General features: G+C 40.6%; 1 protein-coding gene across 2 annotated transcripts in view; it reads left to right on the top strand.

Annotated features, from left to right (window-relative positions):
• BPGM (bisphosphoglycerate mutase) overlaps nt 1–3508 on the top strand; it is a 46047-nt gene extending 42539 nt beyond the window's left edge. For both annotated transcript variants that reach the window (XM_021002284.2, XM_078153641.1), the window contains one exon: nt 261–3508. In XM_021002284.2, the coding sequence (XP_020857943.1) occupies nt 261–439 (179 nt within the window). In that variant the 3' untranslated portion in view covers nt 440–3508. The remainder of the gene's footprint in view (nt 1–260) is intronic.
• Nucleotides 3509–27209: the final 23701 nt, after the last annotated feature.

Raw genomic sequence — 27209 nt, 5'->3', positions numbered from 1 at the left:
TTGAGAGAGTAAGCGTGATTTTGTTTTCTCTTGTGTTTAGTCTTCAGCTCTGTCAAAATCTTTGTGGGCAGGGCAGGGACAAATTTATATTTTATTCATGCCCCTGTGATCCCTAAATTATGAATATGTGCAGAATAAGAATAAGAATTTAATGCTTATTAAATGGGGTTATTGTGTTACTTTATTATTTAAAAAAAAAGACCCATCTGCCTATTTTTTTAAAAGTATTTCTTCCTTGCTCCCTTCTCCCTGTTCTGCAGGCATCTCGGATGATGACATTATCAACATCACCCTCCCTACTGGCATCCCCATCCTCTTGGAACTGGACGAAAACCTCCATGCTGTTGGCCCTCATCAGTTCCTGGGTGACCAAGAAGCCATCCAAGCAGCTATCAGGAAGGTGGATGACCAAGGAAAAGTGAAGAAAGCAGGGAAATAAAATTCTGGCTCTGGGCTGTCTACCGACTGTATATAGAAGTTATGGCAATGTTACATGGTGTGTTGTGGATACTAATCTGTATTCTTTTTGTGTATGAAATTGAATGAAACCAAAATTTAGCATTGAGTGGGCAGGCTGTATGGTGCAGTGTACGTAGGGGGTCCTAACCTCTTTTACTCCAGGTGTGTGTTCAACACATCTGGTTTTAGACCTGCTAATATGGATTTGGTCTCCCCATTAGATCCCGTTTGATGTTCCCAATGCTAGCTGGCCAATGGGTGAGGCCTTGAGTATTGACAAAGACCTGTCATAGGGTAGTGGTGGGTGTGACTTTTGAAGTGAGGTTAAGAGGTTCTGATACAGTGTTTTATGGGAACTTTGTGCCTCCTTCCTTTCACATATGGCATAATTCACTTTCCCATGCACTAAGCTGTGTCTGAGATTGCACTATGGGGTATTAGATAATGCCTTGTACCTAAAAATTATTTATTAGTAGATTCTATTCCCCTTCTCCATAAAAGAATGGGTGCTCTGATTTATTTAAGACCAGTGGCTCATTGACAAGGAAAAGTATTTTTTCACCTCATAAAATTGTGCCCTCTAGGTTTAATGTTCGGTCCAGAAGTTTTCTTTGTTTGGTAGAATTCCCTTTGGCCACTGGATTCTTCAGAGCACAAAGAACTAGAATAGTTCATGCTCTGATTATTTTTCCCTCCCTTCCCTGGGTTCTTGGGATCTAGAAGATTGGAATAAAAACATTTGTCATCAGAATAGCTTAGCTCGAAAAATCACATAGCATATGGGCTTTCCCCTTCTAGACAAACACCCCAAACGTAACATTCAGCGAAAAGCAGTTGTTTGTGCCTTTCTGTGATCTACTCCGTTAGGCTTAACACCGTTCCTGAAACACTGGAAGAGAACGGGGCTCAGTTCAGTGTCTGGGCACTACAGATTGTTCTGTTTAACAGGCTAAATTTTAAAGACTGTGAAGACAATATGGCGAATATGTTTGCAGTCAAGAGAAAAATATAAGTTGTGTCTCAGTTATGTAACACTAGCTAAGCTAACTGACTATTGCAGTACATAGCCCAGTACAAGGGGGGAGAGGGGGAGTTTCCTTTCCTTTTTCTGTTTCTTTTTTTTTTTTCTTCTCCTTATCTGTGCTTGTAGGGCCTCAGACATGATATTACTTGCAGCCAGTTTTCTGAATTTTATCTATTGAGGCAGCGATTTAGTTACTGGGTACTTTTTGAAAGTAATTTTTAAATAGTGAGTTCACCATTGACCCTATGAAGTTGACCTTTGAAATCCAAGCATATCATAGTAGTTGTTTCCAGAATAGGTAATTTGCTCAGTGAGGAGAGGCATGAGCCTCTTGATAGATGTGAACCTTCTATATGGGATTTTTGAGGATAAACATTATCTTAGGGCTAGGTTACATCTGTAGGCGTTTTGGAGGTCTACCAGTTCAAATCACTTTGTAAGCTCTCAAAGAGGCAATATTCCATTACATGAAACTATATGGAAGTGAAATCTGCATAAATTTGGTGAAGATTTAATAAGTCACCGGGGTAGCTAGGTGGAGCGGTGGATAGACCACCAAGTCCCGAAGTCAGGAGGACCCGGGTTCAAATAAGGCTTAGATACTTACTAGCTATGTGACCCTAGACAAGTCGTTTAATCTCAATTGACTAAAAAAAGAAAGAAAAAGATTTAAGAAGTCACAACAGCCTTGACAAGAAATCTACATATGTACTCAAAGGTAGCTTTGTGGTGGTGATATTTTTTAAGAGTGATTTTCTAGAAGCATGAGGTTGAGCATTCTGACAAGTTAGGAATGTGTGCTTCCTATATCTTTGGAGGCCTGACTTTTAGCTGTAGAAAAGAGAGATTCTCTCTCTTTGAGAGGCTGGTGTTTTATGTAAACATTGAGTTTGCCAACGGTTGTCGGCAGGATAGGAACTCATTCCTTTGCTTCTAGGGGACATGGGAGGGGAATTTCCTATAGGTGAATGAGCTCACACACGGCAACTTTTTTTTGTGTGTATATGTGTACAAAATCTATACCTATTAATTTTCAATAATAGGTCTGACCACTTATCACAAGGAATTCAGTCAGAATACTAGGGGAAGTTTTCCCCCTTTGTTTCATCTTCCATGTCTTCCTTCAGGTCTTAAAAGCCTCTTCATTTAGTTTGAGCTTAGGGGGTGGCTTTTGAGGCTTTAGCTTACCCAAGTGGGTTCCTAACTGAAGCATGAACCCTGTGAATCATGGGAGGAGAGCCCAGATGAATCCCTTCCTCTAAAAAAAAAAACAAACTAAAACCTTTTTTTCTTTACCCTTTTGAGGGAAGAGAAACTTTTGTTAACAAAAGGAATTTGTCCCATTTTCAAAGGAATAGTTTTCAGCCTCGACTCTGTTTTGCCTTACCAGAGTGTCATGCCAATTTTGGGGAAATCAACACACAAAAAAATTCTACTTCCTGGGCAATGTGAACGAAGTTATATAAAGAAGACTTGTACAACTGTATAGGAATCAGCCAAAATTAGAATAGGAAAGAGCAAAATCCTTTGTTTAGGTCCCATTGCTTCAAGAAATCAAGAATTAATTTTTCCTTGTCCCTCAGTCTCTTCTAGTTCTGTCTGTCTACCCCCTTTAATGTCTTTGATAGTCTGGCAGAGGGAGCTGCCAGAGAAATGGGTAGGTTGATTGCTTGGAGTAAGGGTGTGGGGGAGGAAGGATAGGGAAGCATCTTGACCTGCAAGAGACTCACCAACCTCAGCAGCATTTTGAATACCTTGCTATGTTCATAAGGATTTATTCTAACCATTCTTTTAAAATACATGGATGAGAAATGAAAGATTTTTGTGGATTGAAATGGAATGATCATTGTTTCTCTCTTCCTTCCCTCTAATTCTACTCCAGAAGCTTCCTCAGTTTACTCTAGAATAGTTGATAAAGTCCTTTAGTCCTTCATGTGAGATGTGAGGGTGGGGGCAGTTGTATTCAGTGTTATGTTTGATAATGTTTCTTTTGCCTGTCATTAAAAGCAAATTCGTTTCCCCCCATTGTGTTGAAGGTGTATGATTTGGCTGTTACCAACTTCCTTCTTCCTCACTTGGTACACAGCTGTCCCATGGGCCATTCCTCTCATCTCTCACATCACTGTGGTTGCCCCACCAACAGTGCTATGTAGGTGCAGAAGTGACTCTCACTGTGCTACGAGGGGAATTTAAACCACAACATTCCAAGAAGGACATCAGACACAGAGAAACAAGAACGCTCTTTGGTTATCCAGTCTCTTCCTGTGATGACAGAGTTGTTTTGGCAAAATTTAAGAATCGAAATCATCTTTCTCTCCACACTTGGTAAAAGACTGTTTACAGAAGGCTAATTTAGTCATCTTTTTTTCTAACCTTTTAAAGTCTTTAATATGGCAGGAAAACTTGCTGTGGGTTCCCTCTGTTCTAGGAGAAAGGAGTGGCCCACAAGCATGAAAAATCACTAAGACCATTCTCTTTCTTTGGAAACATCTACTTTGTAATGCTCATAGTTGTGTAGGATGAAGTCACATCCTCCTTTGAGTGGTTTGACTTTGTATGGTAAAGCTCTCTTATGAAGTCATGCTCTCCAAATAGCCAAGAAAATCACACTTCACACATGTTCGTACAGACTGAGAAACTTTTTTTTTTCTGAAAGATTATGGACTAGGTGCTGAAAAGAGGTTATGGGTAAGGAAAGAATTTTAATGGATCTTTCAAAAGAGTGCAACAGTAACTTCTGCAGAATAAGAATACTGAATAAACAGACATGATAGCTCTGTCTCTGAATCAGGCTTAGTCTTGGAATACAAACAATGATCTGCCTTATCCCAACCCCCCATTGACTCAGACCTAGGAACTGTGAGGAAACACTTTAGCATAATAGGTTCAACGTAAATGCGCTAAGAGAAAATGGTAAAGAAAGTAGTCATTCACATATCTGATGTGAGGTGACAAAAAAAGTAAGGAAAGTAGCTTTTAAAATATAAATTTTTCATGGCAGCTCAACAAGTTGCCACGTGGTCTGAAGAAATTCCATAGCCTGGGGCAGAGTGCTTAGTAACCTAGTACATTTCAGGATGATGTGAAGGACTTTTTTGAAATCTCAATTATGCTATGCATGTGACAAAATGCTGACAATTGGATAAGAAACAACATTCTTAATAAATTATTAAGCATTTACATTTCATTTCACGACTATATCTATCACTAGGATTATAGTTTATAATTTATAGACCAAGAAACTGAAGCATGGAAACTTGTGATGAAACCCCCGTGTGAGACTCAAGTTGTCAACCTTAGTCACACTAGTATGATCATGCAATATAGTTGCTTCTCCCTTGTGTCACTGTAAGGTACTTTCAGATTCCCAAAATAGGGTTTAATACTTGGTTTCACTTAATGGCACCTAAAACTGCTGAGTGGTATAATATAGTGGATAGAAAGCTGGACTTCAGGATCAGAAGGACCGAGGTTCAAGTCTTATCTCTGACATTAGCCGTGTGACCCTGGGTAAGCCGTTTAACCTCTCTGCACTTGTGGCCGCTCCCTAAGATTAAGGTTTCTTCCTAGAGAATTACCACACAGAGGATATAATGATCTGCTCTGCTTCAGGATTTCCCCAAAGATGAAAAATAAATTTGCCCATTCATGGTCAGTCGTTAAAACAATTAAAACCTGAACTTCATGTCCCAAAAGCAAAGTTCATAATGCTTCTTGTTTTCAAGAATATTGGAGGGATAGAGAACCTTAGTGCATTATTATTAAGCTGATTCTTTGTAATTTTATGCACAAGCCCCCGCAGCTTGGTGACAATCTCATCAAAGCTTTTTTCATGCACCTTCAATGAGATCAAAACTGTCTGCTAGTAAACATTGGCTAACATCCTCCAGTGAGCAGCGGTGGTTCTTTAAAGGGGTTGATCCCTTGCAGAATTCGTTGTCCATCTTGTAGGAGAGCTGTGATAAAAGCTTCTTTAAAAAGAATGTTTGAACTGACAGGCTGGAAAAGACATCCGTGTGAGTTAGGGAATCTATCACGAGATGAGTCTTCCTTCCCTTGGTATGTCCACCCAAGTGTGGTGACTGAGGGGAATGGTATCCTCTTCCCCTCTGCTTCCTCTTTCTGATTTTCAAGAGTGGCCCCTACCTTTCAAATTAACTAAACAATACTAAACTGGTTTAATGGGTGAGTCTTTAGAATTAAAGCTAGGGGTGGATTTTGGGGATGAATGAAGCACAGCTGTATTGGGAAGCAGAGGAACAGACTCTTAGAGCACTAAGTTGTCCACATGGGAGATTTTTGACCCATGGTGAGGTCGTTTATACACTGGTAATACTGGCACCCACCTCCCAGTTGTTGTGAGGTTGTGACTGGTTGACTGGTTGTGAGGATCAAATGAGAATGTGTATTTTAAAAAATGTTTTAAGAAGTAATATTACCTTCCATGTTGTCCGTTGCTGTCACTATCACCTGTAGCCTCTCCCCAGGAGGAACTGGAACACAGGTAGTATCAGTCCATCTTTAAAAGACCTGTAGACTTTGGGGAGGTGAAAAGAAACCACCAATCAAAAAGAAAATTAGAAGGGGGATCCCTGCTCTACATGTCCCTTCTATCCAAAGACATATGACACATTGGCAAGCCTCTTCCTCCCTTCCCCTTATATTATAAGTAGCAAGACACAGGTCAAGACGACTGGTAATGGGAGACTCAGGAGACCTTGGCCTCTTCAAGCTAATGTCTTTCCCAGGTCTCAGTTTGTGTGAGGCAACACCCAATCAGTAATTAAAGACTTCTTTGATCATTGTTTTAGTAGAGCAGAGATTCCTAATCTGGGATCCAAGAACTTGTAAGAATGGAGGCAAAAGGTGGCCTAGCTTGCCTTCACAAATGAGTCAGTCTGGGAGGGGACGACCCTCACAGTTCTGGCCTGAATAGAAACAATTGCTCTTTGTTGGTGGTGGTCTTTGAAGGCAGCTGTGAGGCTGATGACTTTGCACAGCATTGCCTCACTTAAATCCAATTTACTTGCAAGTCAAGACATCACCTTCCTGATGTCACCGATCCTCTTTAGAATGAAGGATGAACAACAATAAGGTACCAAAAAGTGAGTGCTTAAGAAGGAAAGAAAGAAAACCCCCTCTGGAAGCACTCAAATGATGGTTATTTCTGAGAACCAAAGCCCAATTCGGGGTGATCTGTTGAGAAAGGCCAGGAGAGCTGAAGTCCAGCATCTGAAGCAACCACACTACAGAACTGAATTGCATAGAAAAATGGTTAGTCAGTATATGAATATCAAGGAACTCTTCAGGTGAAGAGTAATTCTTTTGTGATCTGAAGCGTCTATTTCTGTAGACAGACACTGGAGGTCAGTGTTCAGTCAGAAATGCCTTCTCATGTTCGGGACAGAAGCAGATCTGACTTAAGAGTTTAGTGACAGTATGAACGAAGAATATTGCCTGAAAATGCTGAAAGTACATGCTGGCTTTTGTCTCCTGCTGCTTCCTATGTTGGAGGCTGTGGCTCATAATTTATGAATATCCTGAAGAGAGAAGACGGTTTACTAAGGAGCCTGGTAGTAACTTCATGGATCTAGGTTTCATAGGTGCTCTGGTGTGGTTATCTGTGTAGTTCCCAAGGTGGAAGGCAGTCAACCAGAGCCAGAGTTGCTATCTCTGGCCTCCCAAGAAAGGAGGTACCCATTGTAGACAGAGTCCTGTCTTTGTCCAAACCCTGTAGGTATGCCAAATGAATGTTAACTAGTATTAGCTTTCCAGTCTCATAATAAATCCTCCCACATTTGTTTTCTGTTTTAGAGAAAGTTTTAACAAGAAAAATTTTGGCCCCCGCTGAGCATTTCCTCGGGGCAAGAGTACTTTGTGCTTCAGTGCTTTGTGCCTTTTGGCAGTTTGGTAACATCTCTTTTCAGAATAATTTTTTAATTTATTTTACTTTTTTTAGCATAATTTTTTTTTTAGACAATTGGGGTTAAGTAACTTGCCCAGGGTCACACAGCTAGTAAGTGTCAAGTGTTTGGTCTGAGGTCGAATTTGAACTCAGGTCCTCCTGACATCAGGGCCAGTGCTCTATCCTCTGCGCCACCTAGCTGCCCCCTAGAATAATGTTTTTAAATACATAAAATAAAGTACATAGGATTACAAAGGAAACCAGTTATATTGAAATAGTTATCAAAATATTTTTTAAAAAACAAGTTCATGGATCCCAGATTAGGAATCTCTGCTCTACTAAAACAATGATCAAAGAAGCATAGATTTAAAGCTAAAGGGGAAGTTAGAGACCAGCCCTACCATTCTACAGATGACGAACCCCAGGCTTAAAAAGGTTGAATGACTTCTCCTTGGCCACACAAGTAGTGTCAGATCGGGGATCTGAACCCCTATCTTCCCATTTCCGAGTCCAACAGTCTCTACACTGAACAGTCTGACTTCCAACACATACTCCAAAATATGGTGAAAAGATAAATAGTCTTTTTTTGGGGGTGGGGGAAGGGCAGGGTGAGATGCAGATTATGAGGATTTTCTGGACTTCTCAATGCCTTCACCTCTTTCAGTCCAGCCCTGACTAAGGCTCTTGTACGATTGAGGAGCAGTGGATGGATTAAATTGTAAAGAAGCAAACTGACTCAATGTAAGCCAAAAACTTGTTAACGATTAGGTCTGTCCTGAGGAGAAAGTGCCTGTTTGGAGAGGTGGTGGGATCTGCCTCACTGGGAGGTCTTTAAAGAAAAGCTGGTTGACTGATCCCTTGTCAGATATGTTGAAGAGGAGGTTCTTGAGATCTTAGAATTAAAACTAAGAGGGACCTTAGAGGTCTTGTAGTCCAACCCTCTCATAGGAGGGCCCCAGGGGTTTAATGCTTATCCTGGGTCTCGTAGCTTACATCTAAAACAGAATTCGAATCCAGACTGGCTCCAAGTCCAACCCTCTAACATTCACTTCATTTATTGGTTGGAGTAGATCCCTGGGCCTCTGGGCTTCCTTCCAGCTTACAGATTCGGAGATTTTTGGGGAACCACATCACATCGTTGGCAATGCATTTATCTCTACTGTATGAGCACTGCTCCTGTGGCTGTTTTCATCAATACCAAACCACCAAAAAGTTGCCTTAAAAGGCTGCTACTGCTGCTCCCTGGACCTCTGACCCAGTTATTGTTATTGTTATCTTGTCATCATCATCATCATCATCTTCTTTTCTTTGCAGAGAAAGGCAGCTTTTTTTAAGAAAAGCAACCTGTGCACCTAAAGTTGAACAACTGTGTTTCCTGCCAATGAGTTGTAACAATTGTGAGCATCAATTGAAATTGTATGTATGGAGCTCTGTGCACACCTTGAAGTGCTATAAAAAAAGCTAGCCATTAGCAGTGATGGGGCAGCTAGTTGGCACAGTGGATAGAGCACCCAGCTTGGAGTCAGGAAGACTCATCTGGCCTTGGACTCTTATTAGCTGTGTGACCCTGGGAAAGTCACTTCACCCTGCTGGCCTCAGTTTCTTCATCTGTAAAATGAGCTGGAGAAGGAAATGACAAACCACTCCAGGATCTTTGGATGGACCCCAAATGGGGTCACAAAGAGTTGGGCATGACTAAAAAAACAACTGAAATACAACAAATTAGTAGTGATAGCCGTAGCCATTTTGAACAGTGAGGGAACAGACAACAAGAGGAGCCAGAGGACTACGATGTCTTTTTTTTCCTCTTTCTCATAGCTGTCTCCCCTTTCAGAAGGGAGAACCATATTTGTTTCTCTTCCTGTTCTATCCCACCCTCTATCAAGCCTCCTTCTGGGGGAGTCCAGAACCAGCTGGCTAAACCTGACTTCAATTAAAAGCTACGTACAGTAATTGCATCATAAGCTGGGGGGAGGAAGGGAGGGGAGAAGGAGCTCAGGGCACATGGAGGCACACACACACACACACACACACACACACACACACACACACACACACACTAGTAGGTGGGGTTTATGGTCCTTTGGCCTGCAGTTGACATATTTCATCTGGCTTTATTTAAAGCCATCTATCCATGGTTCTCTGCTGACAGAGATGGGCATGGATGAAAAAAACACTTGGAGAGGGGCTTTGGGTCCATTGGTGCCAAGTGGTTTGATATAAGGCAAAGGCCACTGGCTTGGGAGCCAGGACACCTGGGTTCTAGTCTTAGTTTTGTGACTAAGAGCTTGCATTCCTATAGCACTTTAAGGCTGCAAAATCATCTCTCTGTGTGTGTATATATGTGCATATATGCATATGCATATATGTATATATATGCCTATATGTGTATATACATAAAATCTCAATTGATCATTGTGAAATCCTATGTTATTCCCATTTTCTTTTTTATGCTTTTTAATAGTTTTTGTGTACATATAAATTACAAGAAATATAAATAAATGCAATACATATAATTAAAGATATTTAATTAAATATAATAAATATAAAATAAATTCACATATCTTTTAAAAATTCTGGTATTAACAAACAACATCTGAAATGAGCATTTACAAATACAACATGGAAGAGAAAAAAAGGATTGCATGTGAAGCTGAATCTCTATTGTGTCCTATTATGCCCATTTTGTAGATGAGGAAACTGAGAGGTTAAGAAGAAGCTTGCCAAAAGTGTCAGTGGTATGATTTGGCCCCAGGTCTAGCACCATACTGTCTCTAACTAACTGCATGATCTTGGACAAATCACCTCCCCTGTCCCTGCCTTTGTTTCCTCTGTTGTTCAGTAGTTCAGTTGTGCCCGGCTTTTCATGACTATGTAGATCATAGCATACCAGGCCCATTTTTTCTCCACTATTTCTCGAAGTCCGTCCAAGTTCACATTTATTGTTTCCATGACGCTATCTATCTCATCCTCTGCCATCCTTTTTTCCTTTTGCCTTCAATCTTTCCCAACATCAGGGACTTTTCCAGTAAGTCCTGTTTTCTCATTAGGTGGCCAAAGTATTTAAGGTTCAGCTTTAGTATTTGACCTTCTGGTCCAGTTTTCTTAACTTGTAAAATAAGGCTTTTGAACTGGGGGATCTCTAAAGTTCTTTTGTGTCCTCCAGTCCTCTGATTTTCCAGGAGGTTAAAAGAATACTTAATTGCCTAAGATCAAGAAATAAATAGCAGTGACAGAGGTAGCCATGTGCTCACACCTGCCACATCTGTATGGAAGACAGAGTTACTTGCCCCTTCCTCTTCCAACTCTTAGGATCAAATCAAAGGAGTCCTCACTTGAAGCCACCAAGGAAAAAGAGAGTGACATAGAGGTGCACTCTCCTTTTTACATACCGACTCAGTTCTAGTTCAGCAGTCCTCGAGCCATTATTTCTTTTAGCTAGAAGACTTTTCATCATCATGCAATTCAAATTCCAGAGTCATCCATGTAATTGCTCAGACTGAAACCAGGTGGGGGATATCTGCCCGTGCTTCAAGGACTGGCTCTCAGGTTAGACCACCCATGCTACAACTCAGGACCTGTTCTAGATCAGTTTACAGTTAATCCAGCTGAGCCGACAAGCTGCAGACTGACTTATCATTTGTCTTCCATGATAATGTTGCAGCATACTAATGACGGGATTCTGGTGACATCCAGATGGTCATCGAAGCCTGGTTATGTAGAGCCTGGTTAACTGGTGATGAGGTCTTTGAAGGATGTCTTCATCAGAGGACAATTCAACAAGAATTGAAATGCCTATTATGTACCAGACCCCTAGGATACAGAAACAAAACAAAACCAGTCTCTGCTTTCAAGGAGTTTCCATTTCTTTGAGGGGGAATAACATATGCATAGAGAAGTGAATACAAAGGTTGGAAGATCACTAACACCTACAGTGGGATCCCCACCTCTGACCTAGTGTAGTCAGGAAAGGCCTTCGGTAGGAGATAGAATTTGAATTGTACCTTTAAGGAGAGCTAGTGATCCCAAGAGGCAGAGGAAGAATAACCAGGGGGAGAGAGGGATGATGGAAGAGAATGGGGAGGGCACAGCCTGGGCAAAAATGTAGAAATGTAGATGAAATGTCCTGTGGAGTGAGAAGTAAGTGGGCCAGTTAATAATAACGATGATGGCAAGAATTCAATTCAATAAATATTAAGTACATTATGACTACAGAGACAAGAACAAAATAATCCCTACCTTAGAAGGAGTTTGAGTTCTCCAGGAAAGAAACATTATGTACACAGATAAGCAAATACGAAAACAGATTCGAGGTGATTTTTAAAAAATTAATTGTATTGGATTTGCCCAAGGATGAACAGCTACTAAGTGTCTGAGGTCGCACTTGAACTCAGGACTTCTTGTCTTCGTGGTACCACCTACCACATTTTACATAGTATTTTTGTTTTAAAATTTTTACTTAGCATTTAAAAAATAATTTTATATATAAAAAAATTAATTGTATCCCCAGTACTTAGCCCAGTGCCTGGTACATTGTTGTTTGTTTGTTGTCATTTTTCAGTGTCTGACTCTCCATGACCCTGTTTGGGATTTTCTTGGCAAAGATAACTGAAGTGATTTGATATTGCCTTTTTCAGACCATTTTACAGATGAGGAAACAGAGTTGAGTGATTTGCCCAAGGTCACACAGCTAGTAAGTGTCTGAGGCTGGATTGGAACTCATGAACATGAGTCTTCCTGATTCCAGGCCCAGCGCTCTATCTACTGCGCTACCTCGTTATGGATAGATAGTCACAGTTGTCTCCTCTGGGTCTGAATCCAGATTGCCTTAGAATCCTAGAACATTAGAACTAGAAGAGATCTTAGAACAGGGTTTTTCCACCTGGGGCCCATTAACTTTTCTTAATATCTTGATAGCTATATTTCAATATAATTGGTTTCCTTTGGAATGCTATACATTTAATTTTATGCGTTTGAAAACATGACTCTGGGAAGGAGCCCATGGGCTTTACCACACTACCAAAGCAGCACCGCGTGCCGTGACGCAAAAAAAGCTATGATCTCCTCATCTTTCTGGTTCCTCTGTTCTCCTTGGGCATATTGTGGGCCTCAGGGTACATGAAAGAAGGGAATGTTCAAAGGGAGAGGGAAGAGACATAAAGAGGAAAAGATCTGTGACCACAGAGGACAGCAGTAATGATGAGAGTGGTCAGATGTGGACAGAGGCCTGGTGTGGGAGCAGGATGCTGAGAGAGCCTTGGCAAGCCCCATAGACTTGGAGAAGATCAATCTCAAGAGACGTTCTCAGCTGGAATAGGACATTTGGCATCTGGTCTGGGAACATTATGAATTTGGGGTCACAAAAAGGCATTCGTGGGTGTTGTCTTCTTTCTGTCCTATTCCCATCTGCCTCAAGCACGCCATCACCAGCCTACTTTCAATGTGAAAGTCCAGTGAGCAGATTTACCCCACGATGTTGGGTTGGAGCTCTGAGCCAAGTAAGGGGGAAACTATCTCCCCACAGTGACCCAACTCCTTTTTGCCGGAGATTACATGCCTTTTAAGGTTAGGCAATAAAATATTTCTAGAAAAAAAAGGTTTTTTTTCCCTGTGTGTATGCTTATCTTTGAAGAGAGAACTAGCATGGCATAGATGCTGCAGGACTGGCCTTGGAGTCAGAAAGATCTGGGTTCAAATCCTGCCTCTGACGCATACTAGCTGTGTGACTTGGGCAAGTCAATGGAAGATTTAGGGTCCCAGACAATTCTCTAAGACTGTAAGTTGTAAAGCTGTTGTTGATCTAGTTTGTCCAAAGCAGTTTCCTCACTGAGAACTCTCTGCTTTAATGAAATTACAGGTCTGGACCGAAAAACCCCAAATCACCAACGGTCTGCTGTTTTTACCTGCCACTCTCAAAATCCTCCCCCAGACAAAATATCACTCAGTAACTTGACCTTCATTTTGCTTTGGTGATGTGAGGTCAGGACCAGAGTATCAGATATGTTCTCCTTGGGTGAGATTTACCGACATCTGCACTTCTTTTCTCCTTCTGCCTGTGAGTGACTTTTATCCCCTTGATCTAGTCTTGAGCCAAGATAAGGTAGAATTCAAACTCTTTGCTGTTTATTTATGTCAGTGGGCTGCAGTGGGATAACTTTAACTGTGGAAAAATGTTGATAAATTTCAAACTATCAAATCACTTGAAATAATTACTCACATTTTTCATATTGCTTGAAAGTTTACAATGTCCCTTATGACAAATCTGGAAGATGGGTGATATATTATCCTTATCTCACAGATGAGGAAACCGAGGCTTTATCTTAGGAATGAGAAAAATGTCAGGCTCTGAAATTATAGTGTCAGAATTCAGTTCTTCCATCTTGAAAAATCAGCATTCTTATCACTGTGATATAGTGCATAGGCAGCCCCTAACTTAACTCTCCCTTCTGCCTTTTCTACATGGGTGCCTAGGTTTAAGCCCACTTTGGATTATACGGCCGACTGACTGGAGGACCCAAGCCCACAGGTTACTGGCAGACCTCAGGCAGTGCTTCAGAACTGGAGTTAAGCAGCATCCTTTGAGTGAGTAAGCTAGAGAGGTGGGGGAGCTTGCACTTAGTGCAAAATTCTAAATCCAATTCCCTGGACCTAAGAAGTCAAGTGATTTGTCCAAAGTCACAAAGCAAGTAGGTGGTAGGGCCTCTGTCTCCAAATCCAGTTTTATTTTTAACAGTATTTCCACCCTTTAAAGCCATTCCAAAAATTGGGAAAATCCCTTAAGCTGACTAGGACTCAGTTACTTGGTCTACAAAATGAAGGGATGAACCTTGATGCCCTCTGAGGTCCCTTCTAGCCCTGACATCCTCTATTCCCAGTTCATTATATAAGACCAGGGCAGATCTGCTGTGAATGGAAACACTGCTGGCTTGACCACTTCCTCCCCTTTATTTTCCATTGTAGTTAAACGCTGGCCTTGTTCAAGTATCACGCTGTGACCTGGGCTTGAATCACTCCAAAAACTCCAGCCCGCATACATACTCTTTTCAGACATTCATTATTTCATCATATTTTAACCAAATAGCTTCAACTCTCACACACAAAAAGTTCCCTTTAGGATTGAGGAGTCTACTTTTCCCTTTTCATGCATATGTTCCTCCTCTCCTGTCCCTTTCTCTCCAAATTCCATGTATTATATGTGAATTTGGGTTGTAGTTTTTTTTTTGTTTGTTTCAGAACTGAGGTTAAATAGCCTTACTTAGGGGGAAAAAAGCCTACATAGATTCCTTCCTCCTCTCTTGCCGATTAACCTAACTTATTCTTAAAAAGTATCGAGACATTCCTCCTAGATTTGGCTGGGTCAGAGGACCAAGGAGTAATGCTGTTGCCATCATTTCCTCATTGTTTGAGGAAGCCTTTCCCAACCCCTCTTAATTCCAGTGCTTTCCCTCTGTTAATTATCTCCCATTTATCCTACACATAGCTTGCTTTCCAATTACTTGTTTGCATATTGTCTCCCCCATTAGACTGTAAGCTTGAGGGCAGAGACTGCCCTTTTTTGTATCATCAGTGCTTAGCACAGTGCCTGACAGGTAGGCCAGTGTCTGATTAATTGATTGTGTATAAAGCAACCTCTAGCAGCCGGGGAGGGGCTGGTAGATTCTAACAGGAACTTCCCTCTACTGAATCAATTCAAGGCATTCTTGATGTCTATTCTTGTTAAATAACCTTCTGCTGTATCTAGGTAAATCTCCTTTTCTTAACTGTTAAATGTCTCATTTTGTTCCAAAATTGATACTAAACTACCAGGGGTCTATTCTGAATCAGGCATAACCCAGAATGTCTTCTGACCCTCAGAATTTGAAGCTTGAGGCCCAGCTTCAATGACTTTCCCAAGGTCATGTCTGTGATTTTGTTGGATGTTTGCACTAAGGATTGGGTACCATCAACTTATATCCAAAGTTCCTGGATCCCACTTTTTCAGTATTTTCAGGCTAAGATTCAGTTCAACAAGCCATGAAGCCACCACCCTATTTGGGGCATTATGGTAGGTCCTGGAGTTTCTGGGATGGATAGATCTCAAGCCTTGCTCTTCAATTTGTAATCTCAATTCTTACTGAGTCTTTAACTACCGGAGGGGTATTGCCTCACACAAAATGAGACCTGGGAAAGACCTTAGCTTAAAAAGACCAAGGTCTTCTACTGCATCCAGGGCCATCGCCAGTTATTCTGACCTATGTCTTGCCACTGGACTCTGTTGACTCTGGAGGAGGGAGTGAGGCTGATGACTTTGCCCAGCTCTGTCTCACTTAAATCCAATTCACTTTCAAGACAAGACATCACCCTGTGATGTCATTGGTTCTCTTCGAGAACGAAGGATAAATAACAACAATCTCATGTGAGGAAAAACAAGTACAAGAATTAATTAGAGCAAAGAAGATTATGAGATTTATGTAAAGGAGAGCAAAAGTTAATGGAACTCTCTAGCTTGCTCTCCAAGCCTTTTGGTTTCTGGATAAGATAATAACTGTAGATCAGTGGAGGTTTGGGGTGGGGGGAGGAATGGGTACTGTCCTTGGACAGTCAATTAAGCCATGTTTAATGATTAAGTAGCATAGCAATAACTTTTTTTTAATAACTCTTTTTATTGAAGAGGATGTGCTCCAGTGGCAACCATCTTAGTCTGAAACATCCTGACTAGAAGTGAAAGTAACATGGGAGGCACAGAGTGTTCCGGAACATCTGATAAAGTGGGTGGTCCAAAGATATCATTAAATACTAACTGAAAGAACATACAATGTGCTGGGAAGTATGAAACAAGACTTGGGAGATTTGAGAGCAAAGGAATGGAAGGGTAGGGTTGAGTTAAGGGGGTTGAGCTACATGATTACCAAAAGTCCCTTCCAACTTTTTCCTTCAGGGCAGCAGAGAACCTTCTAGATTATAGAACGGTAGAATGTTAAAACTAGAGGGGATGTGGAGATCATCCATTCAAAGGACTCTTTTTGTGTTATGGACCCCTTTGGCAGTCTGGCGAAGCCTGTGGACTTGGAATCATGTTTTTAAATAATTGAAGGAAATGCTAAATTTTAGTTAGAAGTTAGTGAAAATAAAGATGGGATTATTTCTCCCATCCAAGTCATTGGATCTCCCACTTCCCTTCTGCCCCTCCCCCCAAATCTACCTGTAGATTTCAAAGGGGGTTGGTTTGTGAACTCCTGGTTAAGAACCTAGTCTAACTGCCTTGTTTTACAAATAAGGAAACTGAGGCTCTGAAGGGTTTAGTGACTTACTGAGTCATATTAGGTAGTCAGTGTCAGAGCTGAGGCTCAAAGCTTCAAGCAAATTCACTTTTTTAAGAGTTAAAAAAAAAAGAGGTGAACATACAAAAGCTTAACTGATGTAACCTATGAAAACTCTTTCATACTAATAGTGTAATGGGTCAGTTCATCAATGACCATAACAGACTGATAGGAAGTCCCTCCCTGATTTGATAGAGGGGGAGGGGTTAGAGAGCAGGAGGATATGGGGTTCCTGAAGTGGAAGGAAGGGGTTCAAGCAAGGAAGGAAAAGGATGCAGAAGAAGGTTGGGAACCTAGAGGGAAACTTGGAAGATTTCATAATTTGGTCCAGGGTCAACCTAGTTTACTTACCTTCAGCTGTCCAGGAACAAATAGCGAGGCAGCTATGTGGTACAATACATGGAATTCTGGGCCTACAGACAAGATAGACATGGGTTCAAAACTGACTTCAGATAATTAGTAGCTATGTGACCTTGGGTAAGTCAATTCACCTCAGTTTCCTTGAATGTAAAATGGAGATAATGATAGTACCTACCTCCTAGGACTATTGTCAGGATCAAATGAGATAATAATTGTAAAGCTCTTAGCAGAGTGACTGGTATTTAGGAAATACTATATAAATCTGAGTTATTATCATTATTATTATTATAAACTGTCACATAGCAGCAGCATGGCTGAGTGGATCAGGCAATATTTAATGAGCCTTTATTGAGGGGCTGGAGGTTCAGAGAAACTGAGAATGATGGATTTGGATTCAGAAAGATAAAGGTTCAAATTCTGCCTCAGATACATGACCTTGAGTAAGAAACTTAACCTCCCCGAGCCTCAGTTTCCTCTTCTATAAAATGAAAACAATAATACCTACAGTACCTACCTCATCAGACTTTGTGAAGTTCAAATGAAACCATATTTGTAAAGTGCCTTGCAACATTAAAGGGATATAGAAATGTCACTTATTATTTAAAGCAACTGTTCATTAAGTCACGTATGTATGCGTATGTGTGTGTGTTCAAGAGCCTATCTCAAGAACTGACCACCAAAAGAACTTTGACTTTAGAAGATAAACCTGATTCTTCTGCTTCTTCCACCTCCACATCAATAGCCTTCTCACCCTGAAGATGCCTGAGCTCCTGTGGCCCCTCCTCTAATTGGTGAATCCCTGTCTGGGATCACTCTTTCATGAGAATCCCAGGCATCCATACTCACTTCTGTACCGGCTCCATTCCAGATGCTCCCGACTTTTCCATCGTGCCTCTATTAGGACAGAAGCTCCTTAAGGCAAAGAATGTCTTTTTTTAGTTTATATTTGTATTCCCAGAACTTAGCTTAATGCCTGGCACACATAGTAAATGCTTAATAAATGAGCTATTTATTTATCATCTGTCTATCAATCATCATTATCCCTCTATCAATCATCTATCTTTATCAATCTATCATCTATCTCTCATCTATCCTCATCTCTATCACCTATCAACCTATCTCTGTATCTCTATCATTTATCATTTCTTTCTCCCTGTTGTCTATTCCTCTATTATCTCTCCATCTATCCAAACGAATTTGAAAAGTAGTCAGTCCATTTTTCAGAAAGGTAAATATGCGTAGGGGTTAATCCAAATCTTGCTTTCTTCACCTGTGATATAGAGAATGTAATGGCAGAAGCAAGAAATCCCCAGGGCAAAAATGGATATGACTGGAAAGGAAATTCTGCAGGAAAACCATAAGAGGAAAGGGAAACTCAATCACGTGTAGCCACAGAAGGTTGGAGTGACACAGCAGTACTTTCCGGACACTTTGTTAAAAGGACTTGACCCTAGTAGCTGAGAGAAGGGCACTTTCATTAGATAGAAGATGTGGAATGAGCAAATGAGGTACAGGGCCCAGCAAGCATTGTTGGCTTTGCTGGAGCAGAGAGGCCATCTTGGTGAGTAATGAAGTGAGGTTGGACGGTGACCTGGGAGATGACTAATCATAGGAGCATAGACTGAGAGCTGGGAAGGGATCTCAGAGGCCATCTAGTTAAAACTCGTCGTTTTACAGTTGAGGAAACTGAGCTCTACGGAGGTGAGTAACCCACGTGGTCCAAGATCACGTGGCTATTAAGTGTTACATATCTCTCTTAATCTGTTGTTGTTGAGTTGTGTCTGATTCTCCATGACCCCATTTGGGGTTTTATTTAAGAGTCAAGATTTGAACCTAGATCTAGGACTTCTGCCTCCAAATCCAGCACATTTTCCAATATCTCCTCCCAAATTTACAGGTGAAGAGACAGATCTAGAGTAAATATATGGCTTACTTGGGGTTACCCAAGTAGTCTGTGGAATGATGTAGGCATGGGGAATCAAGTGAAGGAAGTTCTGGAAGGCCAGTCTGAAGAGTTATGAGCACAAATGTGACTAATTAAAAAAAATGTGGAAATGACTTTATAGTCATTACAATGTGAATGAGCCATTATTGAATCTTGAGCATTGAGTGATGTGATTAAAACCTTTTTGAGCAGGATGATGCTAGTTTGGGAGGTAGAGTGGCTCAGTAGAGAAAGTACTGGATCTGGAGTCAAAGGACCTGTGTTCAAGTTCTGACTCTGCGATTTACTACTTGTGAGACTTTAGGCAAGTAATTTCACCTCTTTGGCCTCAGCTTTCTCCTCTGTGAAATGCAGATGTTGGACTAAATGGCTTTTAAGATCCTCCTAATTCTGAATCAATGGGGCTAGGTTGGATGTGACAGGGAGAATGTGGCGGCAGAGAGAAATTTGTTTTCCATTCTAAATACGTTTTGTTTGTTTTCCAAACAAAAGCACACAAACTAAACTTTTCTTTTTAAATAAATCAGGTTACATAATATTATTAGCTAACATTTATCCTAGGGCAGCTGAGTGGCATAGTCAATTGAGTGCCAGGCCTAGAGTTAGGATGGGCCTGAGTTTACATATGGCCTCAGACACTTAGTATTGTGTGACCCTGGGGAAGCTACTTAACCCTGTTTGCCTCAGTTTCTTCATCTGGAAAATAAGCTGGGGGGCAGCTAGGTGGCGCAGTGAATAGAGCACTGACCCCAGAGGCAGGAGGACCTGAGTTCAAATCCAGCCTCAGATACATAACATTCACTAGCTGTGTGACTTTGGGCAAATCATTTAACCCCAATTGTTTCAACTGAAAAAAAAAAGAAAATGAGCTGGAGAAGGAAATGGCAAACCAGTCCAGCATCTTTGTCAAGGAAAACCCCAAACAGGGTCACAAAGAGTCTGAAATGACTAAACAGCAACAAACATTTATATTGTGCTTTAAAGTTTGCAGAGGGCTTTATAAATATTATCTCATTGTATGGGAAATGGATTGGATGGTTTCAAGAAACAATAGATAAGGAAAAAATAGTGCAATCTTAGGCTCATAGAATGTTTGAACTGGAAGGGACCTTGGAATCCAACCCCTTCATTTTACAGATTCAGAAAATGAGGTCCAGAGTGGTTATATGATTGTGTCTGTCAAGAAAAAAAAGAATGAAATCTGCTTCCTCATCTACTCCTTTGGATTTTTATTTTAAGGAAATAAATCAGGAGGAATATCTGAGCAAATTGTCATGTAAGGATGTAATGGAAAATTATTGCATCACAAGAAACAGTGGATATGAGGAATTCAGAGAAATTTGGGATCATTTGCATCAAGAAGAAAACAAAAATGTCACAATTTGCAAAGTTAAACAACATCAAATGAATCAGAATTCAGATTAGTGAGATACCAATCTATTGTAGAGGACTCATGATGAAGTCTATTGCTGTCTTCTCAATAGAGAGGTAGCGGGCCCTGAACAGAGTTTCTATATGTTGTTGGATATGATTCTTCTGGCAGATTGTTTTGCTTAATTCTTTCTCTTTGTTATTGGGAAATGACAAAGATAATGAAAAAACAAAAACATATGAACACTACTCTTCTTTTTTTTAAAAAAGTTTTTATTAAGTTTTTAATTTATGGGATAAAATAAGCATTTCCATAACAATATAATTTTTAAAAGATGATTGCACATGAAACTGCAAATCTATTGTGTAACACTTGTTATTCCTTTTAAATATATAATAAAGTTACCATCTAAATTTTTTCCCCTTTTTTCTTCCCTTCTAACCCCGACTCCACCCCACCCCACCCCACCCCGCCCTAAAAATGGCTGCCATTAGACACAAAGAAAGGAATAAGATTACATAGTAATAATATTAGCTAACATTTATATAGTGATTTAAGATATATAAAAAATGCCTTACAAATAGTATCCCATTGCTTCTTCACAACCCTAGAACTAAGTTAGGCAGGAATGCACTAAAAGTTTAACAGGTAAGCATTTATTTTATTTCATTTTACTTTAATTTTTTATTTTATTTAATTTTTTATTTTATTAATTTATTTTGATTTATCAATAATCACTTCCATATGCTTTTGAGTTTAAAATTTTTCTCCCCCTTCCTCCCCACCACCCTCCCCAAGACAGCACACAATCTGATATAGGCTATATGTTTACATTCCTATTAAACATATTTTCACATTAGTGATGTTGTAGGTAAGAATTAGAACCAATAGGAGGAACCACCAGAAAGAGGAAACAAAACTCAACAGAAGAGAAAAAAACAGCAAATAGTACGCTTCGATCTGCATTCAAATTCCATAGTTCTTTCTTTGGATGTGGCTAGCATTTTCCACCACAAGGCCTTTGGAGATGTTTTAGATTCTTGTATTGCTGGCAAGGGTTAAGTTTATCAATATTAGTCATAGCACAACATGGCTGTTATTGTGTACAGTGTTCTCCTGGTTCTGCTCACTTCACTCAGCATCAGACCATACAAGTCTTTCCAGGTTTTTCTGAAGTCTGCCTGTTCATCATTTCTTTTGGCACAGTAAGTATTCCATTACATTCATATACCACAACTTATTCAGCCATTCTTCAGTTGATGGGCATCCTCTCCATTTCCAATTCTTTGCCACCACAAAAAGAACTGCTATGAATATTTTTGTTACATGTGGGTCCTTTTAACAGGTAAGCATTTAAACAGATAACTGTTTAACAGCTGGTTCTCTGGAGAGAGAAATGAATGTAAAACACATTTTTAAGTTTAATCTTCATTATTAAGATTTTATCCATCACTTTTTGAAGTCTAGAAAATTGACAAAACCATAAGTCAAGTCCTGATTTGTAGCTTTTTGCTGATTTCCAAAGTGTAAATGCTCACACTGAAAATTTAACAGTACTCTAATGAGTTGGCTCCAACACATATAAGTGTTATTATTATCCCCATTTTACAGATGAGGAAACTGTTAGATTTGAATGGAGGTCTTCTTCACTCTAGGTCCAGTGCTTTAAATACATTGTGCTGCCTCGTGGCCTCATCTATAACATCTTCCATTTGTAGAGGGATTTACAATTTTCACAACAGCGGTCGGTCACCTTTGATCTTTACAATGACACTCTGAAACTGGCATTGTAGGTGTTAGTACCAAGGTATAATGAAAAGAAGACTGGATTTGGAGTTAGGTCACCTTTTTTTTTTTTTTGGTGAGGCAATCGGGTTTAAGTGACTTGCCCGGGATCACACAGCTAGTTAAGTGTCAAGTATCTGAGGCTGACTTTGAACTCAGGTCCTCCTGACTCCAGAGCTGGTGCTCTATCCACTGCACCACCTAGCTGCCCCCAGGTTACAATTCTTGCTCTACATTTCATTCTCTGTACGATCTTGAGCTGAGTTTCTTCACCTTTCTAGCTTTCATTTTTCTAGAATCATAGCTTTAAAGTTGGAAGGGACCTTGGAGGGCCAAGTTGTCCAGTGCCTTCACTTGAAGCCAAGAAAAACTGAGTGACCCCTTGATGTCATGAGGTTAGATAAGAGACAGATCCAGGGTTCAAACCCAGGTTGTGATCACTGTAAAATGAGAGTATTAGATTAGTTCACCCCTTCTCAGAATCCTACTTTTAAATAATTGAAGGAAATGCTAAACTTCAGTTAGAGATAAAGATGTAATTTTTTTTTCCATCCAAGGCTATGGACTCCATGAAATCTATCTGCAAACTCCAGAGAATTAGGAAATCTTGGATTATATGATTTTTAAGTTTCCTTGTGGACAGCTAGATGGCACAGTGGATAAAGCACTGGGCTTGGAATCTGGAAGACTTAACTAAGTGAATTCAAATCTGGCTTCAGACACTTACAGTTGTGTGACCCTAGGCAAGAAACTTAACCCAGTTTTCCTCAGTTTCTTCATCTGTAAAATGAGCTGAAGAAGGAAATGGAAAACCATTCCAGTATCTCTGCCAAGAAAACCCCAAATGGGGTCACCAAGAGTTGGACATGACTAAAAATGACTGAACAGCAATAAAGTTCATCATAGCCCTGATTCCAGTATTCTCATTTTATAGATGAGGAAAATGAAGATCAGAAAAACGTAGTGGCTTATCCAAGGTCGCAGGGCTTCTAAAGTGGAAGCTGGCACCAGACCCTGAGTTTTCTGACTCCCCATTGCCCTTTCTAGTATACTGCACCCTTTGAGATAAGGCTGGTGTATAAAGGCACACAGCAAACACCAGGTGGTGGTATTTCAGAGTGAGCTGACTCACCCAGTGGAGAATAATTAATGGTTAGATCTCCTACGGCATTCAGCTTTGCATCTGCCCACTTGCTATGGTCTGTTTTCCACTCAGCCCATCAATTGAGCAATGTCAAGGAAAAAAAAAACCTAGCAGAGGTTGCAAAGAAACGCTATCATTTGTAACCTTACAAAGGAGCCAGCAGCTGTAGGGGTCTGGAAGTAATATAAACTTAAGCCAAAAGACTGGTGCATTGGTTTTAAAGAAATCTACTTAAAAGCGGTATGTGAGTTTAGTAAGAGAACGGAACCGTTGGCAAGGATGCTAAAGATTTATGGAATGCATTTTTGGAAAGGATTAGGGGATAAGACATGTTATTCCTTATGAACCTGGGAGTTGGGAGACTAGCTTTCAGGGTGCATCGATTTTAAAGGATTTAAGATTTCTCTTCTTTTCTTTTTTTCAGATCTTGCACATGGGATCAAATCTAGTCCATAACGGGAATGCTAAAAATCATTTCCATCTGACACCCAGGAAGAGGCCTGAAAGTAAAGAACCACTTTCTAGCTTGTGTTGAAAGCTACTTGTGAACTGTTCAGGAGAACCAAGAGACCAGTTTCTGCTCAGACAGACCAGTCCTTGCTCTAACTATCCCTCTGATCACCATCAGTTTTTAAAAAGGTTTGCTAACTGAACTTCGATGGTAGGCGAAAAAGAAGAAAAAGGCTGTAGGACACAGGATCGTAGATTTAGGGCTGAAAGGGGCCTTCCAAGCTAGCAAGTTCAACCACTGTTTCACTGTATAGATGAGGAAACTGAGGCACAGAGAGAGATTAAGTGACTTGCCCAGAGGAAAACAGCTGATAAATACCTGAGTCAGGATTTGAGTCCAGGCCATTCTGATGGCCAAGGCCAGTTCTCTTTCAACCTCTTGTGACGCCATGCTGCCTTTCAAGAGCACATGAATGAGTGTGGCAAGAGAAAAATTCTACTACTGAATCACCCATGTAGAACCATCAGTTTTGAGTGTTACATGAAAAGGAAAGCAGGGAGGGCCCTTTACTTGTTAGGGGTTGGGCTAGGTAGTCTCTGAGGTTCCTTCTAGTTCTAAATGCCATAATTTTTTAAAAAATCTTTTGCTACCACAGTTGATCTTTATTCATTTACTTACTCATTTATTTATTTGTTCATTCATCTATTTATTTGTTTACTTGTTTATTTATTTAGTTATTTGTTTGTTTGTTTGCTTTTTGGTGAGGCTAAGTGACTTGCCCAGGGTCACACAGCTAGTAAGTGTCGAGTGTGTGAGGACAGATATAGTTGATTTTTCTAGTCTGCTGGCCTGCTGCAAATAAAGAGCCAAAGAGCACCGTCCTGTAGGGTCTCCATCAATGATGTCTGGCTATTCCTGCTTAGATATTTTCCCCGGTATAGATGTGAGAGAAACCAGTGTCTGGGAAATTGATGATGGAGTGGAAAGTGTGTTGTATTTGGAAACAGAAGAACTCAGTTCAAACCTTGGATCTGTCATTTATCAGCAGGGGGACCTCTGGCAAATCATTTAACCTTTTTGTGTTTGTTTCCTCATCTGAAAAACAAGGAGATTGGACTACCTCTAACGTTCTGTGATTCTGAAACGAAGGACCCAAGATTGTTGGAAGCCAGGGGTGGGAGGAACAAATCAGGGCTACATCAGGATGTCTGGAAAGTACCTACCTGTGGTAATTCAATTCAATTCAGTTCAGGTCGATTCAACAAACACTTATTAAGTTCCAACTCTATTCAAGTTATTCAGCTAGGTCACAGCTTCCAATTTAGTAGTTCATAATGATTTTCCAAAGGGTTCACTGTAAAAATTCTTTAATGGTGCCATCAGAGGTAAATAATTGCAAACAATATTATTTTGTTGTTGGGTCATTTCAATCATGTCCAACTCTTCATGAGCCCATTTGGGGTTTTCTTGGCAAAGATACTGGAATGGTTTGCTGTTTCATTCTCCAGCCCATTTTACAGATGAAGAACTGAGGCAAACAGGATTAAGTGACTTGCCCAGGGTCATAGAGCTACTAAGTGTAGACAGGCCAGATTTAAACTCATTAAGATGAGTCTTCCTGATTCCAAGCCCAGGACTCTATCCACTGAGCCACTTAGCTGCCCGAAGAATATTATGGGTAATAAATTTATTTACACTAGTGTGTTCACAACACTTTTTTTGTGGTTATTATTGTTGTTGGAAGGGGTTTGGGATATAGAAAACATAGGAAACCACTGGGCTAGGGGCTGTGAATACAAAGACAAAAATGAAAGGTCCCACCCTCAAGAAGCTTACATTCTAGGGTGGGGGTTGGAGGCGGTCAAGTAGGCAAATAATTACAGTACAAGGAAAATGAGGAGAGGGGTGACCACTAACAGCTAGAGGGAACCAGATAAGCCTTCATGAAGGATATGGACCTGAGCTGAGTTTTGAGACAGATAAATATGTTGAGAGGCAGAGATGAGGAGAATGGGGGATAGGTCACGTAAATGCGTGGAGGCAGGAGATGTTGCTTGGAGTTCAGAAAATGACTAGGATTCCAGTTTGCCTGGAATATAGAGTTTGTGAAAGGTGAGTGGGAACCTGAGGACCTTTAATGCCAGGCCAGGGTATTTCTGTTTTATCTTGCATTCAATGGGGAGGCACACAGGGATTTTGAGCAAGAGAGTAACATGCTCTAACTTCTTCCTTGTAAAGATGGTTTTGGCAACCGTTGTGCAGGATGGATTGTAGAGGGGAAAGACTGGAAGTGGACGGATCAATTAGCAGATGATGGCAATAGTTCAGGGGAGGGGTGATGAGGGCCTGAACTGGAATAGAGGCTGTGGTGATTAGAAGAGGAGGGGAATGTATGTAAAAAATGTTGAAGAGAGAGAAATGATCAGAACTGATGATTGACTGAATGTGAGTAGGGCAGGAAGGTGAGGAAAAACTCAAGGAGAATCCTGAGTTTAGGAACATGGGTAACTGGGAGGATGCTGGTACCATCCCCTGAAATAAGGAGCTTTGGAGAAGGAACATTTTTAGGAAATAATAATGATAATAACAATATACTTACTGTTTCAGGGAGAGGGGAGAGAAGGGAGGGAGGGATAAAATTTGGAACTAAAAAAAAGAGTGTTAAAATTATTTTTATATGTAATTGGAGAAAAATAAAACATTGTGTTTTTTTTTAAAAAAATGTAGTACTTTTTCTCCTGATTACATGTAAAGACAATTCTCAACATTCATTTTTTATAAGATTTTGAATTCCAAACTTTTCTCTCTCCTTCCCTCCCTTTCCCCCTCCCCAACACAGCAAGCAATCTAATACAGGTTATACATGTGCATCACTGAAAACATAAAATAAAATATTATTTAAAATAATAATAATAGCTAAAAAATTCTCTAAGGTTTGCAAAGTATTTTACAAATATTATCTCATTTAATCCTCACAGCAATCCTAGAAGGTAGGGTCTATTATTACCCCATTTTCTAGTTGAGGAGACAGGCAGACACAGGTTAAGTGACTCACCCAGGATCGCATAGCTAGTGAGTGATGGAGGTCGGATTTGTACTCAGCTCTTGGGCATAACTGACTCTGGAGTGTCTGCCTGTCTTCTGGCCCAGCTGTTTCTCCTTTTTGCTGCTAGGGCTGCTCTAGTTTGCAGTTCCCTGGGTATTTGCTGTGTCTGTGTTTCCCAAACTGTGCTCCGTGAGAACATTTTGATGCTAGTGAGACATCCAGCAGGGACTGCCCCTCCTCCCAGCTTAGTGGAGAAGCCCTCTGACCTGAGTTAAGCTATTACAGGCCTTGGGCCTCTCTCTGATCCCCAGCCCTGGCTCTAAGTCCTTCCCGGAGTCCGTCGGTAATGAGGTCTGCAGCGGGGTGCAGCCTGAAACAAGGGCCACCACCTCCCCTGTGGGAGTCACGCCAACCACTGC

The sequence above is a fragment of the Phascolarctos cinereus genome, unplaced genomic scaffold (assembly GCF_003287225.1).
Source record: "Phascolarctos cinereus isolate Bilbo 61053 unplaced genomic scaffold, phaCin_HiC Scaffold_1;HRSCAF=81, whole genome shotgun sequence".
In the NCBI taxonomy this organism is placed as follows: Eukaryota; Metazoa; Chordata; class Mammalia; order Diprotodontia; family Phascolarctidae; genus Phascolarctos; species Phascolarctos cinereus.
This window is presented reverse-complemented; position numbering and strand designations above follow the sequence as displayed.